We start from the raw sequence: 16480 nt of genomic DNA, 5'->3' as shown, positions 1-16480 counted from the left end.
AAGTTTGCGCACCCCTGCTCTATGAGGATGATTGCATAAACAGAGAAAACACACACACTATCACTGAATTACACAACTATTTGTGAATTAGCACTAAAATGTTGGGTACCAGGATTCCCGTGTTCTCTCCATAACCCTGGGAACAGAGTATGGTAGTGGCTAGAGACAAAATTGCCAAGGGTAATGACAGTCGTGTCTGGGTCATCTGCAAGCTGAGCCTGGGATCTCTGGCTCTAAAAAGGGTGAATCATAATTATATCTCCCCTAAGGGATTCTTAATAATTGTGAGGTACACCAAAACATTAAGAGTTGTCAGGAGAAGAGTTGGAATTAGAAATCATAGGCTCTTGTCTCATAGCTCATCACACCTTTCCCTGGATTACAGGGTATTGTGTGAACAAGTCTGTTTTCCTCCCTTCTCCTAGACCTCTCTGACTGTGCAGGAATGTGTGAATATCACATGAGATGTGTGCCACCTGTCAAGTCTGACTAGCATGCTTATAATGGAAATTTATGGTTTATATGCTCCAATAAAGAAGATGACTTATTAAGGAATGTGAGGCACTGGCAAATAAATTAGGGAAATAGTTGTGGGGTGCACGTATAATGCCACCAAGCACTAGAACTTTAACTTGTGTGAGGCAGCATAGCTCTTTTGCCTTCAGTGGAGCTACATTACTTTGCACAGCTGTGAATCTAGCCACAAGTATCTTCTCAAAGTTCTTCTTTAAGAAGGCACAAAGCAGAATATTTCAATTTCAACCGCATTGAATCTGAAAAATGTATTTGCAAATGAGCCATGAAGTTTTCTCTCAGAATTTTCATCATGGTGTTATTGCAAACAACTTAGACTGATATGGTACCAGTCCTGAACCTTGGTATGGAGATTAGGGAGAATATATCCCACACTTCTCTGGTATGTAAGCGCATGCCAGTTCACTGGAGGTACATTGGAGGTTCCCAAAAAAGGTATTGCATGAATGAATTTCATATATTTGATTTTTCATGTGCTTCATATAGTTAGTCAGTCACCGCCTCAAAAATTGTCATCCTTTATACAGGATCCTACTAGGGCAGTGCTTCTCAAAATCGGGCTGCCGCTTGTGCAGGGTAAGCAGCCTGGCGGGCCAGGCCAGTTTGTTTACCTGCTGCATCTGCAGGTTCAGCCGATCGCGGCTCCCACTAGATGCAGTTCGCCACTCCAGGCCAATTCTTTACACACCCACAATGGTAAACAATGAAGACTGCAACTGTAATATTACTTAGAAATATGAAGTGACATTTGTTTCTCAGGGATCCCATAAAAAGGAACAACATAAAGCAAGATAAGCCACTGTTTATAAACAAGCAGCAATAGGCTAAATTAATAAGACACAATCAACTTAAAAAAATCCAAAAATGTTTCACCTACTTTTCTTTACATGTATCATCCAAGATCACCAAAACTGAAAGATATTAAAGATTCCCCCCAGTTTGTTTATTTAATTTGATCGTGTTTTATGTATGGTCATTTTCACTTCAATGGTACTTTATTAGCACAATAATACATAAGGCTTGCCAATGGGGAAAAAGACAGACCCTTGCAGGTATCTGTCAGAGATAGGTGAAATCTGCCAGAGATGAGATTGGTGTGTAGCTTGCTGTTATCTTTCCTATCTCTCCTTTTTCTCCCATAATTAGGTAGTTTTTCCACATCGGTTTTTCATGAAAAACGTTTTATAATTCCTGATAATGTGAGGAAATGCTCACATTCCCTTGCATTTTGGACACTAGAGTAGAAACTGTTTCTCTTTCTTAGCCTCTTCTCTGTCATGGTGATTTTTACAGTCATTTTGTCACTGACTTTGGACTGTAGTTTGTGCATCCGTTTTCATCTTTTGGTTTCAGTCAACTGATTAGGGATGGAGGTGCAATTCAGTCACAGGTTTTGTATTTGGTCAGAGTCTGGCTTTGTTTTCACAATTACCTTCAGCGAGATAGGCTGCTAGTGTGAAAGTTTTGTTCCAGGGATCTGTAGCAATATAACTTGTTGCTGTTTTTGATTTGTTCCCCCAGTGGCTCAAAGATGGGTGTTTTAGGTGTCAATTTACAATCTTGAGCATGTTTTGGTTTTGGATATAGCTATCGGTTATTTACAGTTGTTGATCTTCAAGGTCAGTCTGTCAGACTTGAAGCCAACCACTAACTAGATGGCAGGATGTTGTATGCAGGGACATGATGAGGCTGGGCTTCATGGAGGAACCAGCAATGGGCAGGAATGAATGGCTCCTCTGCAAATGCTCCCCATATCTACAAAGATGTTTTGGGATGCAAAGAGAGGTAGTGTTTTGCAATGGAGGGAGTGTTTGCTATTTTGGCTTAGATGGCATCAGAAATTGAATGGGTTTTTCTATCTGTTGGTTAGTAGTGGGAATCAATCCACTTCTGATCTGTAATCATTGTTGCTGGAGTGCCTATTGTGATGTACTGGTAATTATATGAGTTAGACTAGATTTCAAGTTGATGTGAATTTAATAAAGGGAAAAAATGAATTAGGAGATTCAGAAGAGCATTCTCAGGGCAAAACAGTAAGACAAGGCAACTATCATAACTCAGACTGAACCCATGGAGAAGCTGTGAGCTAATCTATGTCTGGTGGAATTCATTCGGCTTTCTGGGCACTTAAACTGCCCTGGCTCAAAGGTACTCTAATTCTGAATAGCAATTTATTCTGCCATTGAAATGGTACTTTTATTCATTCAGTGCAGCAATAGCAAACTCACTGTCAATTTAACATTACATTGTTAGTGAAATCCAAATCTCCTCTCTCTTCAACCAATCGGTGTTATTGTGCACAGAAACCCTGGTACTGTTCCCTGAAAGAAACAGATGTACTGAGGAGCCATAGAGCACAGGAATATCTGTTGAGACGCTAGGGGAAGGGTCCAGATCTGAGGTCTGAAGCCCTGAACTGGGACCTGCATGTGGGTTAACTTCTCTTCCCCTCTAGGACAATCGGATGAGGAACAGAAAACCCAACAGCTCCCTCAGTGTGTTGAGAGTCAGCAGTAGATAAACAGTAAAACAATGAAAAGTCAATACCTGTGTTTTATTAACTTGAGGATGGGCTAGGTGCCATCTTTACATTTAAACACTGTAAGGAAAAATGCATACACACTTAACCTAAGGTTCTTTTCCCTTCATCAGGCTCATCTGTGCTCGGCTGATAGGGCTGGCTAGACTGCAGCAGTCTCAAACAGCATAGCTGGACCTCCCCTGCTGCATCTTTCCCCTCCTCCTCCTCTTCATCCTGGCTAATTACAGCAGGGGTCTCTGTCTCAGGCTCCTCTGAGATATCTATGGTGGTCTGTGGGGTGCTGGTGGGGTCTCTAACATGTAGCAGCTCCTTGTAAAAGCAGCAGGTCTGTGGCTCAGCATCAGATCAGTTGCCTTCCATGGCCTTGTCATATGTCTGTTGCAGTTCTTTCACTTTCAAGCAGCACCGCTGCTGACCCCTGTCATGCCCCTTTGCCTGCATTCCCTGTGCATTTTTTTTCATAGATGTTCACATTTCTATGTCTGGATCCGAGTTGTGTTTACACAGCCTCTTCTCCCCACAGGCTCCAGGGAATCCAGTACCTCCAGTCTGCTCCAGGCAGAAGCATGTTTAGTGCATGAGGTCAGCATGGTTAGCTGGCCAGTTACATACAGCAAGGGAGAGCTGCTAAGTGTGCTTGCCAAGGGGGCAATCTGAAAAAGGCATTTCAAAAATATGCAGAGATGTTTTGAGGGGGAGGTGGCTTCCAGGATCCATGACCTCTGGGCAGTTTTGTTGACAACTGTGACCAGAGTGGTCACTATTGAGCATTGTGAGACAGCTGCTGGAGGGTTGTTAGGGTTGTCTACTCACACAAGGCATCGACCTCAGTAGGGTGACCAGGATTCAGTGCTGTTTGGGGAGGTAGTCTTACTGCATCATCTTAACAGGGCACTTAATGGCATCAGATAGAGACAAATTTGAGTGTAGACACATGCACAGATAGGTTGACACAAGGTGACTTATGTCAACCTAACTTTGTAGCATAGACCAGGCCTTGGTATCTGGTTGGGAATGCTAATTGGATGGTTGGGCCTTTCTGCTGATGTCATAGCTGTGTCCAAATAGTGAAACACTAAATAGGTGTGCCCTCATCAGTGAAACACTAAAATAATGCCTTCATCTATTTATTATGTTAAATGAAGGTGTGTGGAGAAAAAAGGGAGGACAAAGAAAAAAAGGCACTATGGTATGGGGTTAAGAGAGGCACTTTGAGGAGGAGACAGAGAAAGGAGAAAATGACAATTTTAGATTGTTTCCTTCCCTCAAAGTACAAGCGAAAAGCTAGTGAGTGCTGGTTCAATGTACCAAATATAGATTTCATAAAATACAGTCAATCAAATTGGCTAGTACTGGTGTTGACAAAGACAGCTGGTCTCCTGGGAATAGTGAGGCTAGAAAGGATGCAAACAGTCCAAGGTACATAAAAAAAAAGCGAGCGAGAGAGAGTTAGAAACAGTAAAATATTAATATATACAACATAGTAAAGGTCAGAGAGTACTTATAAAACTTTTCCCTATGATTTTATTATTTTTAATAGGAAATACATTTCCTAATGGAAGAAAGCATTAGAGAAACCTCACAAATGTTTTTAAATGAAATGTAAAATTAATTAGTTATGTTCTAATACCAATGAACCACTAGGTTGTATTAAATAGGCTATTGGTGCACTTCTCTGGTGGTTGCAGGCACGCAGTCTTTGGCCTCATACCACACATTGTATTCAAGAAATGCACTGATATTCTACGAAAAGCTTTCTTTCGTCTTATGATTGTAATAGACTGGGTATGAACTGGGATTCTAGACACCCGTGTCGTACTCCTGATTCTGACATTGGTTTGCTATCTAACCTTGTGTAAATCAAGCTGTTAGTCTGTGAGTTTCCCAATATGCAAAATAAGGACAATCACATTTGTCTACCTCAGAGGAATGTTATGAATCTTAACTCAAGTATTAAGGCCAGTCACTGACAGAGTGGGACAGAACTAAAGAATTCCTGGCTCATAGCCTTGTACTTGTCTACATGTATCTGATGAAGTGAGTATTCACCCACGAAAGCTCATGCTCCAATATGTCTGTTAGTCTATAAGGTGCCACAGGACTCTTTGCTGCTTTTACAGATCCAGACTAACACGGCTATCCCTCTGAGCCTTGTACTTGTCCTTTTAGAACATGAGGGCTACAGTGTCTTATTCTAAAGGACATTTTTATACTTTTAAAAATTAAATTACTTCAAATGCATATAGGTTACTGAAAAATTCAAAAGAAATAAGTACCGGTAATTATATGAATTTGCTTGAACTGTCCAACGATACCAATAGTGAGTTGCTAATGCAGAGAGCGAATGCCCTCCAGATTCTTCAATCTGTGGTATTTTTGGCACTCCAGTGACACTAGTGATCATTAGTGATCTATTTTCTCTTCTTTGTTAGTAGGGCTGGAAAGAAAAAAACAGTTCAGATTAAAATAAAAAAAATTGAGACCCCACTCTACAGCTAGTATTTTTGCTTATACCTCAATTCAAATTTTTTTTTTTTTTTTTTTGCATTTTGACCATATTCTTTTAGCTTAGTTTTTATTTTCTTCATGTTCACTTGTCTCTCTCTCATTCTGGACCTGAAGCTGCATGGTGCTGAGCATCCTTAACTGCCACTGACATTAATGAGAGTTGGGGGTACTCACCTTGCAGAATCTGGGTATCTGGTTGGTACAAGATGCACCAAATCACCATCTCAATGGCTATTCTCTTTAATATTTTCATCCCAACTTTTCCCTCATGAGACACCTAGTTGACAGACCTGCTGATGTCAGGTAAACATTTGAACTTTTGGGTGTGTCCTAACTTTTGAGGGTCACTCTCAGTTCTCTTTAAACAAGGTGCTATTATATTAGTCCAACTATTTCCTCAATGCAATACATTGAAACTGGTTTACTGGGCACTGCACCAAACTCCTTAAGTAAGTATTTTCTAAACTTATGTAATTAGTGTAGCAAGATGAATCATGTTGTTAGTAGCAGGACAGCACACATTCAAATGTAACTTTTGGACGTGCTTTGTGTATTTTGACCAATGTAACTCTCTAAACATGATCACCTTAAAGAATTGTCTCAAAATGAGTCAATTTTAAGCAGAAATATTGAGATATTTTGATTTGTAGTCACATAATTATTTTGTGCCATGGGAGGTAGTGCTGTGTTGGTTAACTGAATTATATATTTCCCATTTAAAATAATGAATGCACATGATGCAAAAATCATTATCCTGTTATAAGATGTTTGAGCATATTTATAGAAGGGAAAATATGAGTTTGGATGCTTTGAGGGAGGAGGAGATGGGGAAATTGCTATGCAAAACACTATTCACAATCTAACATAACATCAAGAAGACAAAACAGAAATAAAAGAGGGAATCTTGTAGCTTGACTTCAGGTCATCTGATTTGAATGCTGAGACTATTTCAGTGTCCAGAGATGTATTCCTTAGTTTGGAAAACCCACCATTAGATATTCAAGAATCTGTGACTTCTAGAAGTCGATATTGGCCAGGGTTGGAAGTTTGGGGACAGGTGTCCCCTTCTGAAATTGATTATACATAATATTACCATTCACTCAAAGGGTTGTGTTCTTACGATAAAATTAAAAAAAATTACTTTTTTCCATTTCCTAGAACCTGTACTATACACTTTCCGTAAACTGTAAATGAAGATTTTAGCAGCAATAACTTAAAGAAATTAGTTGTTGATAAATGAAATCACCATACAATGTGAAAGAATGAAATTGCTGGAAAGAAAACTTCATGATTTATTTAGATAGGTCTTTTTGGTTGTGTTTAACCAAATGCTCAGCTGGTTTAGTGCACTGCATTCCCATACCATTCCCTTTGCAGGACGTTTTGGGGATAGGACCTGCAATTCTCATTTTTAATTAAAGCAGCATGTTAAATGCATGCCTGATTTGGCCCTCCTTAACAGTCTTTACCCTCCAGTTCGGGTTATCTTATATTAAAACAAAGATTATAGAAATTTCAGTGCTAATATAATAAAAGGTGGCTAAGTAATACCAGTGCCTTATCTAGATAAAAATATTTGTTGTGGCTCACAGTTGCATCATTAACTCAGCATCTGTCTTAAAGCCAGAAGTTAGGAACTCAGAGAAATGGTGTAAAAGGGGAAACATACTCTTTTAGTAATATTGGAATTAGTACTGGAACAAGACAGAAAAATAGAAGGCACAGGCAACCGTTCTAGATGCTAAACCTTCTGGAGTGGATATACCATGGTTATTACTACTACCATCTATCTAGTGCAAAGCAACTTTTGTTAAGAAAATGGAAAAAAAGTCAGTGCTAATGATTAATGACTGATACAGACACACTGTGGCAGTCACAAAAAAACAGTCTTCAAGCTACATAAAAAAATGAGCTGTAGCTAGCCTGACATTGACCAGTATGGCAAAGTGTTCGGAGGACACTTGATCTGTGTCAGATTCCGCCGTAATGAATTTTATGAAACAGTAATAATGGAATTAGTAAAGACCTTTGGCCAGTGGATGAGGAAGTTACACTTTTGGAAAATACTTTCCAGTAAGACACCAAAAAGGAAAAAATATTTTTCCTTAATTCAGCATTTAGATATATAACTAAAGAGGCACTAGAAAATTTTATCACATGAAGGTGCATTACCAGCCTAATTAGTCTATTCTGTATAGGTCCTTGTACCAGCCTCATTACTGAAGTATCTGAGCATCTTGTGGTAGGGTACTAAGGGATGTGACTAACATCTGTGATTCATTCTCTCTTTCTTCTTAACACAAAAATGGCCATACTAGGTCAACTCATTCCTCCATCTAGCCCAGTACCCTGGCTTCTGACAGTGGCCAGATTAATAGACCAGGGCAATTATTGAGTGATCTGTACCCTGTCATTCAGTTACAACTTTTGGCAGCCAGATGTTTAGGGACACCCAGAGCTTGCGTTTGGATCCTGACCACCTTGACTAATAGCCACTGATGGACTAATCTTCCAGGAACTTGTCTAATTCTTTTTTGAACCCAGTTATACTTCTGGCCTTCACAGCAACCCCTAACAATGAGTTACACAAGTTGGCTGTGCCTTGTGTGAAGAAGACTTTGTTGTGTTTGTTTTAAACTTGTTGTCTATTAATTTCATTGGGTGACTGCTGGTTTGTGTGTTATGTTAACGGGTAGACAACACTTCTCTGTTCATGGTCTCCATACCATTCATGATTTATAGCCTGTGATCATAGCTCCCCAGGGAAGATGTGTGTGAAAAGTGTAACGTTTTGTTTTAGTGATTTTATTTTTAAGATATAAATGTACCTGTGCTGTTTATATTAACAAAGACAGGTCAAAGAAATGGGCCTTGCCCTCGGAGTAGAAAGTGGTGAGGTTTGTGATGAGTTTTGGAGGCATTTGCTCAGCTCAGCCCCCCAAGAAAGCTCTGTTTCCTGCACGGATAAGCTTTACCCTTCTGGTAGAACATTCCATTGTGCCAGAGTGGCTTTGTTGATTGATCACAGTCCTCATCCTGGACCTGTAGGTGGTCTTTTAGATGTACTTGGTCCAGGCAATTGTGTGCCTTGATACTAAGGCCTGAGGCTTTGAACTTGACTGGATATTTTATGGGAAGCCACTGTAGTGTGTGGCTTGAGGTGTTCATGGTGGATGTGTTACTGAGGGGCACTGCAACATTCCATTATAGCTGGACTTTCCTAAGGTGTGAAGGCTTCATGCACAGATGCATCACACTGGTGTGGTTCAGATAGGAGGGGATGAAGGCATGTATAACTGAGGCCAGATCATCTGTCACTCATAGATGCTGCTATTATTAAAGGAAACTATAGAATTTAATGAGGATGAAACCAATGGTGGGCTATTAAAATGCATTCCAATAATGAGAGAAGGATGGTATTAGGGTTAAGGGACTAGGGTGGGATTCAGGAGATATGGTTTCCATTCCTGGCTATGCCACAGGTTTGTTATATGACTTTGGGCACAATCATTTAATCTGTATCTGCTTCTATTCACCATCTATAAAATGGGAGCAATACTACTGCCCACTCCACCAGGATGTTGTGAGGATAAATTCATTTATGATTGGGAAGAGCTCAGATATTATGGAGAGAGGGGCCACGTAAGTACATAGACAAGTTCAAATTCTCTATTTTCATTGATGTGATGGAACCTAGCAGTGGCCCTTACACAGTATATGTATTGAAGCATCGTAGATTTTTGAAGACTATTACTCCTTGTCTTTATTACAACATTCATAATTACAGTCTCATTAATTTTTTTTTAATGGAAGAGTTGGCGGATGTTCTGAAGTATGAATCTGAAAAAAAAAATCTAAGATAAAATATAATGATTCTAAAGTACATGCTGCAAACCTTATCTCCTCTAAGCTATTATCTGGAGGTCAGGCTCAGAGTGATTTACCAAAGCAAATTTTGTTTAGCAAAAACAAGGTTGTAAACTAACAACAATGCTCTTCAATTAATAACTGGAAACATTATTTCTTCATGACTGGGGCCTTCCAACATATCTCCTCTCACAAGTTATAGTTTAAAAGAGTATTTTCCATACATCCTAAAAATACATTGTGTCTTCAGGCCAAGCTCCTGCAGAGCTGAAGGCCAGAATGAAAAAATGATAGCTATTTACAGGGAAAATAGGATGTTATACTACCTCCAACTTTACCCTTAAGTCTTTTATATAATGGGATGCCCTTCGGTGGTCTTTTAATTGCATGTTATGAGAGCAGTTACAATAAAGTGCTTTTTTCTTTCCATAAATTATTGCTCCTTTATCTATACATGGTGGACACAGAGTGAGAGAGAACAATCTCTTTAGTCTTTAACTTGTTGCTCCTTGGGCTACGTCTACACTACCACAGTAAGTAGACCTATGCTATGCAACTCCAGCTGTATGAATAATGTAGCTAGAGTCAACATACCTTAGGTGGAGTTTGGGGGGAGGGATAGCTCAGTGGTTTGAGCATTGGCCCGTTAAACCCAGCGTTGTGAGTTCAATCCTTAAGGGGACCATTTGGGGGTTGGTCCTGCTTTGAGCAGGGGGTTGGACTAGATGACCTTCTGAGGTCCCTTCCAACCCTAATGATTCTGTGATGGAAGAAAATCTCCAGTCGACTTACCTTACTCTTCTTGTCAGGCATCGAGTACAGGGGTTGACTGGAGAGCGATCTGCAGTCAATTTGGTGGTCTTTACTAGACCTACTAAATCAATCACCAGTGGCTCGATCTCAGAGCTTTGATCCCTGCTGTAGTGCAGACCTGCCCTCAGACACACCTTTGAGAATTGTTACTGCTAGCTAGATGATCTTCACTAGTTCTCCGAGAAAGATTACTTACCAATAAAATGGATCTTTGAGTAATTAGAGTTAAGTCTCAACCATGTGCCCTTTTCTTCAGCATCTTTACTGATTAAGATGAAGATATTGAAGGCAGACTGAGGCCATGGTTCCTTATAAATCCTCAGTTCTGAGCCTTCCTCACCAGGGCAGGGCATCTGTGTAGATCCAAAAGTCAGCGCTGTCTAGAGTGTAGTGATTTGATGCTGAAGGCACAGGGGCATCCCAAAAATGCGGCTATGAACTGGAGTTAGTGGTACACACTCTATTTCTGCCCTTTAGTGGACGAGGGAATGGCTGCCTTGTCCTTTGGGTTTGAATACTTTCCCTTGCTCCCGTGTTAGACTGACAGTGTGCTCAAGGCCTGTTCTACACCTAAAACTTAGGTCGACCTAGCTACAATTTTTCACATCCCTGAGAGATGTAGTTAAACTGACCTAAGCCCCTAGGTTGATGGAAGAATTCTTCTGTTGAGTGGCTACTGCCTCTTGAGTGGAGTAGATTAACTACAGCAGCCAAAAAACCTTCTGTCATTATAGCAAGGGTTTACGCTACAGTGCTTGAGCTGTGTAGTTGCAGTGCCGCTCAAATGCTCGTGGTATAGACATACCCTCAGTCTCTAGCAGCTCTGGATCAGAAGGCTTTTTGATATCTAGATCTGAACTTGAATTTTGGATAGGATTAATGATGGGATCCACTGGGTGGCAAGTAGGATCCATGAAAGGACTCAGATATTGCAGTACTGAGTATCACAGTGCCTAAGTTTTAGGAACCTAGAAAAATCAAAGAAACACTGTAATCCACAAAGCTGAGTTAAAAGACTAGGCTGTCTATACAATGAATGGGGAGAGAGAGGCGCCTAAGAATAAGAGCCACAAAAGCCATCACACTGGTCGGGGAACTGCCTAAGCTAGCTAATGGGAGATGCTGATGACGGGGGGTTGTGCTAAGCCCCACCTGTCTCATGGAGTTAGACACCTATGTCTAGGCTACAGGGAGGTATCCATCTCTGCTTAGTGATCCACAGACAGGAATTAGGCGGCTTAGGCATCTAAGCTGCTTCTTATGGGAACCTGCTTTACTTCATACAAAATGGGAGGAAGTGCAGGTGCCTCCCACCTTATAGCTTTTAGCCCAGTAGTTAGGGCACTCACCTGGAGGGGGAACTGAACCTGGGTCTCCAACATCCCATGCAAGTGCTTCAACCTCTGGGTTACAAAAAAGCTGGGTGTCACCACCACCATGACTGGAACCCAATCTGTTAAGCATGCTCAGAGGCTGCCTCTCAGATCACGCCTTGCCTGTCTTCCCCTGGCTTCCTGAATCTTTCCAGGGCTTAGGTGGGAGATAGGCAGCTGGAAACCTAGAGTGGGGCAGCAGTGCACATGCCCCAGGATCTAAAACTTAGGTGCCTTTGGAACTTCTACAGCAGAAAGTTAGGTACTGAGTGAATTTAGGTGCCTACAAGGGGCAGCAGTCAGGCAGGAATGTTGTGGATTGCAATGGTGCAGTGGCTGGAGTCTTAGGTGCCTAACTCTGGTGTTTAGGCACCTAAATTGTTTTGTGGATGACACCCATGGTCTCCTATGAAAGGGGTTTATTGCCTCTCTTATGCCTTCTGGTCTGCCTTGTCGTTCAGAGCTTTGGCCAGGGTTTATTTCCCAAATTGGCATAATCGCAAGCAACGATAGCCCTTCTGCCCACTATATTATTGAGAAGGAAAGAAGAGCGTGTGACTGAGTCGAGGGAGGCCTCGTTAAGGAATATGATAAGAGTCTGAAGACCTCCTGCTTTTTCATGTTTCTTCTGGAGTACCTAATGACATTTTTTTGAAGATTGGCCAATCATGAATCTAAGGCCTCTGTGTAAAATCCAATAGTTTGCAGAAATATTATGTAAGTAGGGATACTGGAGTACTAATAAGCAAGCAGTCTGATTATATAGGATAATATTCTGCCACCCCCATTTACATGGAGCAATATCTTGCTCCTTCTGTAGGATGGCAAAAAGCAGCCCATAGTGAAGTGAAGACAGCAAATAAGTCCAGAGCACAGATGAACTATTTTGTACTTAATTCTTGTTCTTAAGGCTATTAAAGGTTTCCAGTTTGTCTAAACTGGGACTTTGTTTCTGAATACCTTGTGTTTATGATTTAATTATAAATGTTTATGTCAACAGTCCAGTGTGTGTTTGAAGGTGGACACATTCATTTTCCATAAAATATGGACATTGAAACATTTTACTCCTTGTGCTGTACCTTCCATATATGCAGCATTGCATAAACCAGTGGCACGTGCAGACTTAAGTATGTTATTATGTACGGTGTGAACCAGTGGCAGGGCCAAAATTGAGTGAGTGGTGTTGCAGCCTGGTGCATGGGGGGTTGCTCTGGTTTGGCCCTCTGACTCCCTCATCATGACCAACCCTCCCTCCCCCTCAAGCCAACACTCCCAATGCTTCAGTTTCCCTATTTGTAAAATATGATTAGCACCTACCTTAGAGAGATGTGTTTATACTTTATTAAATTATATTTGTAAAGTGCCTTAAGATTATAAGGCTCTGTGCAAACGTAAAGAATTTAATATTTCTTTACGATGTTTGCAGGATACTGTACAATGCCACTACCTTGCGTCGTACATCCTGTTCATTTTATTTTTTTGGTCACAGTGTAATGGTCTTACACTGATGAGTTTATGTTTATATACAGTTTTTCATCCCAAGAGATCTCCAAATGCTCCATGGGTGCACATAAACAATATACAGGAATTTATTTAGGCACAGCATAATTGCCCAGGTTATTTCTTCCTAATACGTGTTTAATTTGATTTGTAACACAATGACATGTGCCATAGGTTACCCTATCGGGTATTGCTGTTTTACACGGGTGAGAGAATATACCTGGCAAGAGCAAAATTCTGTACAGTTAGTTCAGAAAATGGGTTTCATGCAAATCTACATATGCTAAACTATTTCTTTTTCATTGCTTACAAAAAAATCCTATGTCACTTTTAGTAGATTGGGATGGAATTAAATGTGTTTAAATGATGACTTCTTTCAAAGCATTTCAAGAGCCAAACAGCATAATTTATTCTAGATTTTTAGTAACATATGCTTATAAATGCATCTCTAAGAGGAAAAAAGTTCTCATGATGCTACTCAACCCTTTCAAGAAACTGGAAGGAAGGACAATTTGCATAACTAGAAGTAGGTCAGGTCTGTCCTTCCAATCTATAGGAGTTCCAAGGGAAATCCCTTATAAATTATTATGATTCAAGACTTAAATTAATATTTGTCTGTTTTAGTAATAGTGTTAAACTGAGATATGCTTTGATTGCCAAACAGTTCAGTATTTCTGCCATTTCGGTAAGTGTTCAAATTCCCTTTGAACATTTCGTATTTGTCAGGATTTCATTTTTAGCAAAGTCTTGTTTTACAGCAATACCAGTTTTCTTCTTCTGCTAGTGTGTGACACTAAGGCCTGGTCTACACTACGAGTTTATTTCGAATTTAGCAGCGTTAAACCAAATTAACTCTGCACCCATCCACACAACGAAGCCCTTTATTTTGATATAAAGAGCTCTTGATATCGATATCTGTACTCCTCCCCGACGAGGGGAGTAGCACTAAAATCGGTATTGCCATTTCAGATTAGGGTTAATGTGGCTGCAATTTGACGCTATTGGCCTCCGGGAGCTATCCCACAGTGCACCATTGTGACCGCTCTGGACAGCCATCTGAACTCGGATGCACTGGCCAAGTAGACAGGAAAAGCCCTGCAAACTTTTGAATTTCATTTCCTTTTTGCCCAGCATGGAGTGCTGATCAGCACAGGTGACCATGCAGTCCCAGAATCAAAAAAGAGCTCCAGCATGGACCGTATGGGACATACTGAATCTGATCTCTGTATGGGGAGACGAATCTGTTCTATCAGAACTCCGTTCCAATAGATGAAATGCCAGAACATTTGAAAAAATCTCCAAGGGTATGATGGACAGAGGCTACAACAGGGACTCAACACAGTGCTGCTGAAACTTAAGGAGCTGAGACAAGCGTACCAGAAAGTCAAAGAATGAACTGGACGCTCATGGAGGGAGGGGCGACTGATGACTGTAGCTATCCCATAGTTTCTGCACTCTCCGAAAACCATTTGAATTCTTGGCTGAGCTCCCAAAGCCTGAAGGGTCAAAAACATTGTCGGGGGTGGTTCAGGGTATATATCGTCAGCCCTGCCCCATGAAAGCAAAGGGAAAAAAATTGTTTCTCGCCTTTTTTCAATGTCACTGTATGTCTACTGGATGCTGCTGGCAGATGCGGTGCTGCAGCACTACACAGCAGCATTCCCTTTCCTTCCCTTCCCTTGCGGACAGCAGACGGTACAGTAGGACTAGTATCCGTCGTCATCTTCCTGTGAGTGCTCCTGGCTGGCCTCGGTGAGGTCGGCTGGGGGCACCTGGGCAAAAATGGGTATGACTCCCGGTCATTCTCGTCTTGAAGCTTTGTCTCCCGGAGATTCACTCCTGCCTGGAATATCATAGCAGCTGGAGGCTGCCCTCCCCTCCCCCCTTTGATCTCTGCTTGCAGAGGCAATAAAGTCAGTGTTTCTTATTCCTGCATTATTTATTACTTCATCACACAAATGGGGGGATAACTGCCACTGTAGCGCAGGAAGGGTGGGGGAGGAGGGAAGCAACGGGTGGTGTTGTTGCAGGGGCACCCCCTAGAATGGCATGCAGCTCATCATTTCTGCAGGATGTCTGGGGCTCTGACCTGGAGCGGCCGTTTGCCTCTCTGGTTCTTTAGTAGGCTTGTCTGATATTCTAGGCGGGACTGACTCTCCATTAGACAAAACTTAAAAAAGAGAAGGACCTGGGGAGTCATTCCCATTTTTGTCCACGTGCCCCCAGCCAACCTCACTGAGGCCAGCCAGGAGCACCCATGACAGCAGCAGACGGTACAGTATAACTGGTAACCATCATTATCAACTTGCAAAGCAGCAGATGGTACAGTAGAGCTGGTAACCATCTTTGCTAACTTGCAAAAGGCAAGGGGATGCTGCTGTGTAGTGCTGCAGTACCGTGTCTATTAGCAACATCCAGTAGACATATGGTGACAGTGAAAAAAGGCTGAACGGGCTCCATGGTTGCCATGCTATGGCATCTGCCTGGGCAATCCAGGGAAAAGGGCATGAAATGATTGTCTGCCGTTGCTTTCACGGAGGGAGGATTGACTGATAACATTTACCCAGAATCACCCGCGACACTGTTTTTGCCCCATCATGCATTGGGATCTCAATCAAGAATTCCAATGGGCAGGGGAGACTGTGGGAACTATGGGATAGCTACTCACAGTGCAATGCTCCAGAAGTCGACGCTAGCCTCGGTACATGGGCACACACCGCCGAATTAATGTGTTTAGTGTGGCCACATGTACTCAACTTTATACAATCTGTTTCCAAAAATCGGTTTCTGTAAAATCAGAATAATCCCATAGTGTAGACATAACCTAACTCTATCCAGGCAGCAAACTCCTATCTGCTTTCTTTCTTTGTGCAATACAGGAATGCTGGTTTCAACATAACAGTTTTATAGCAGGGCTGTACTTTGTGGCCTCTCATTTGATAAATGAGGTTATATATTAATTGCCTTTTTCCAAGTACAGTAGAACATTTGTTTTATGACCACCGATCTTATGAATGGATATATAACCTATTTTTATCCCTTGAACTACAAGGTATCCATGTAAGTATTTGAGCAGTAAGCAGAGGTTATGTGCACACAGAGCAAGACTGTAATAGGCACATTGTATACATTTGTTACATACACTACCACTGAACAATTAATAAATTAACGTATGTACCATACTTACTGTAAATTATAAGATACTCAATTTTATGAGCTTCTCAATCCCAAATTAGTTCATAGAATAGGGGCTCTACAGCAGAAGCTTTTCAGCTTGTTTGGCATGTTCTAATTCACACGTCACTATTTTAGAGTCTCTCTCTCTGTAAGAGGAAACTACCCA

At 41.3% G+C, this 16480-nt stretch overlaps 1 protein-coding gene across 1 annotated transcript in view; it reads right to left on the bottom strand.

Annotated features, from left to right (window-relative positions):
- SLC15A1 (solute carrier family 15 member 1) overlaps positions 1 to 11178 on the bottom strand; it is a 72780-nt gene extending 61602 nt beyond the window's left edge. Inside the window, exon 1 of the mRNA XM_075064695.1 lies at positions 11070 to 11178. Within this exon, the coding sequence (XP_074920796.1) occupies positions 11070 to 11178 (109 nt within the window). The remainder of the gene's footprint in view (positions 1 to 11069) is intronic.
- Positions 11179 to 16480: the final 5302 nt, after the last annotated feature.

Source organism: Chelonoidis abingdonii, chromosome 1 (genome assembly GCF_003597395.2).
Source record: "Chelonoidis abingdonii isolate Lonesome George chromosome 1, CheloAbing_2.0, whole genome shotgun sequence".
In the NCBI taxonomy this organism is placed as follows: domain Eukaryota; kingdom Metazoa; phylum Chordata; order Testudines; family Testudinidae; genus Chelonoidis; species Chelonoidis abingdonii.
This window is presented reverse-complemented; position numbering and strand designations above follow the sequence as displayed.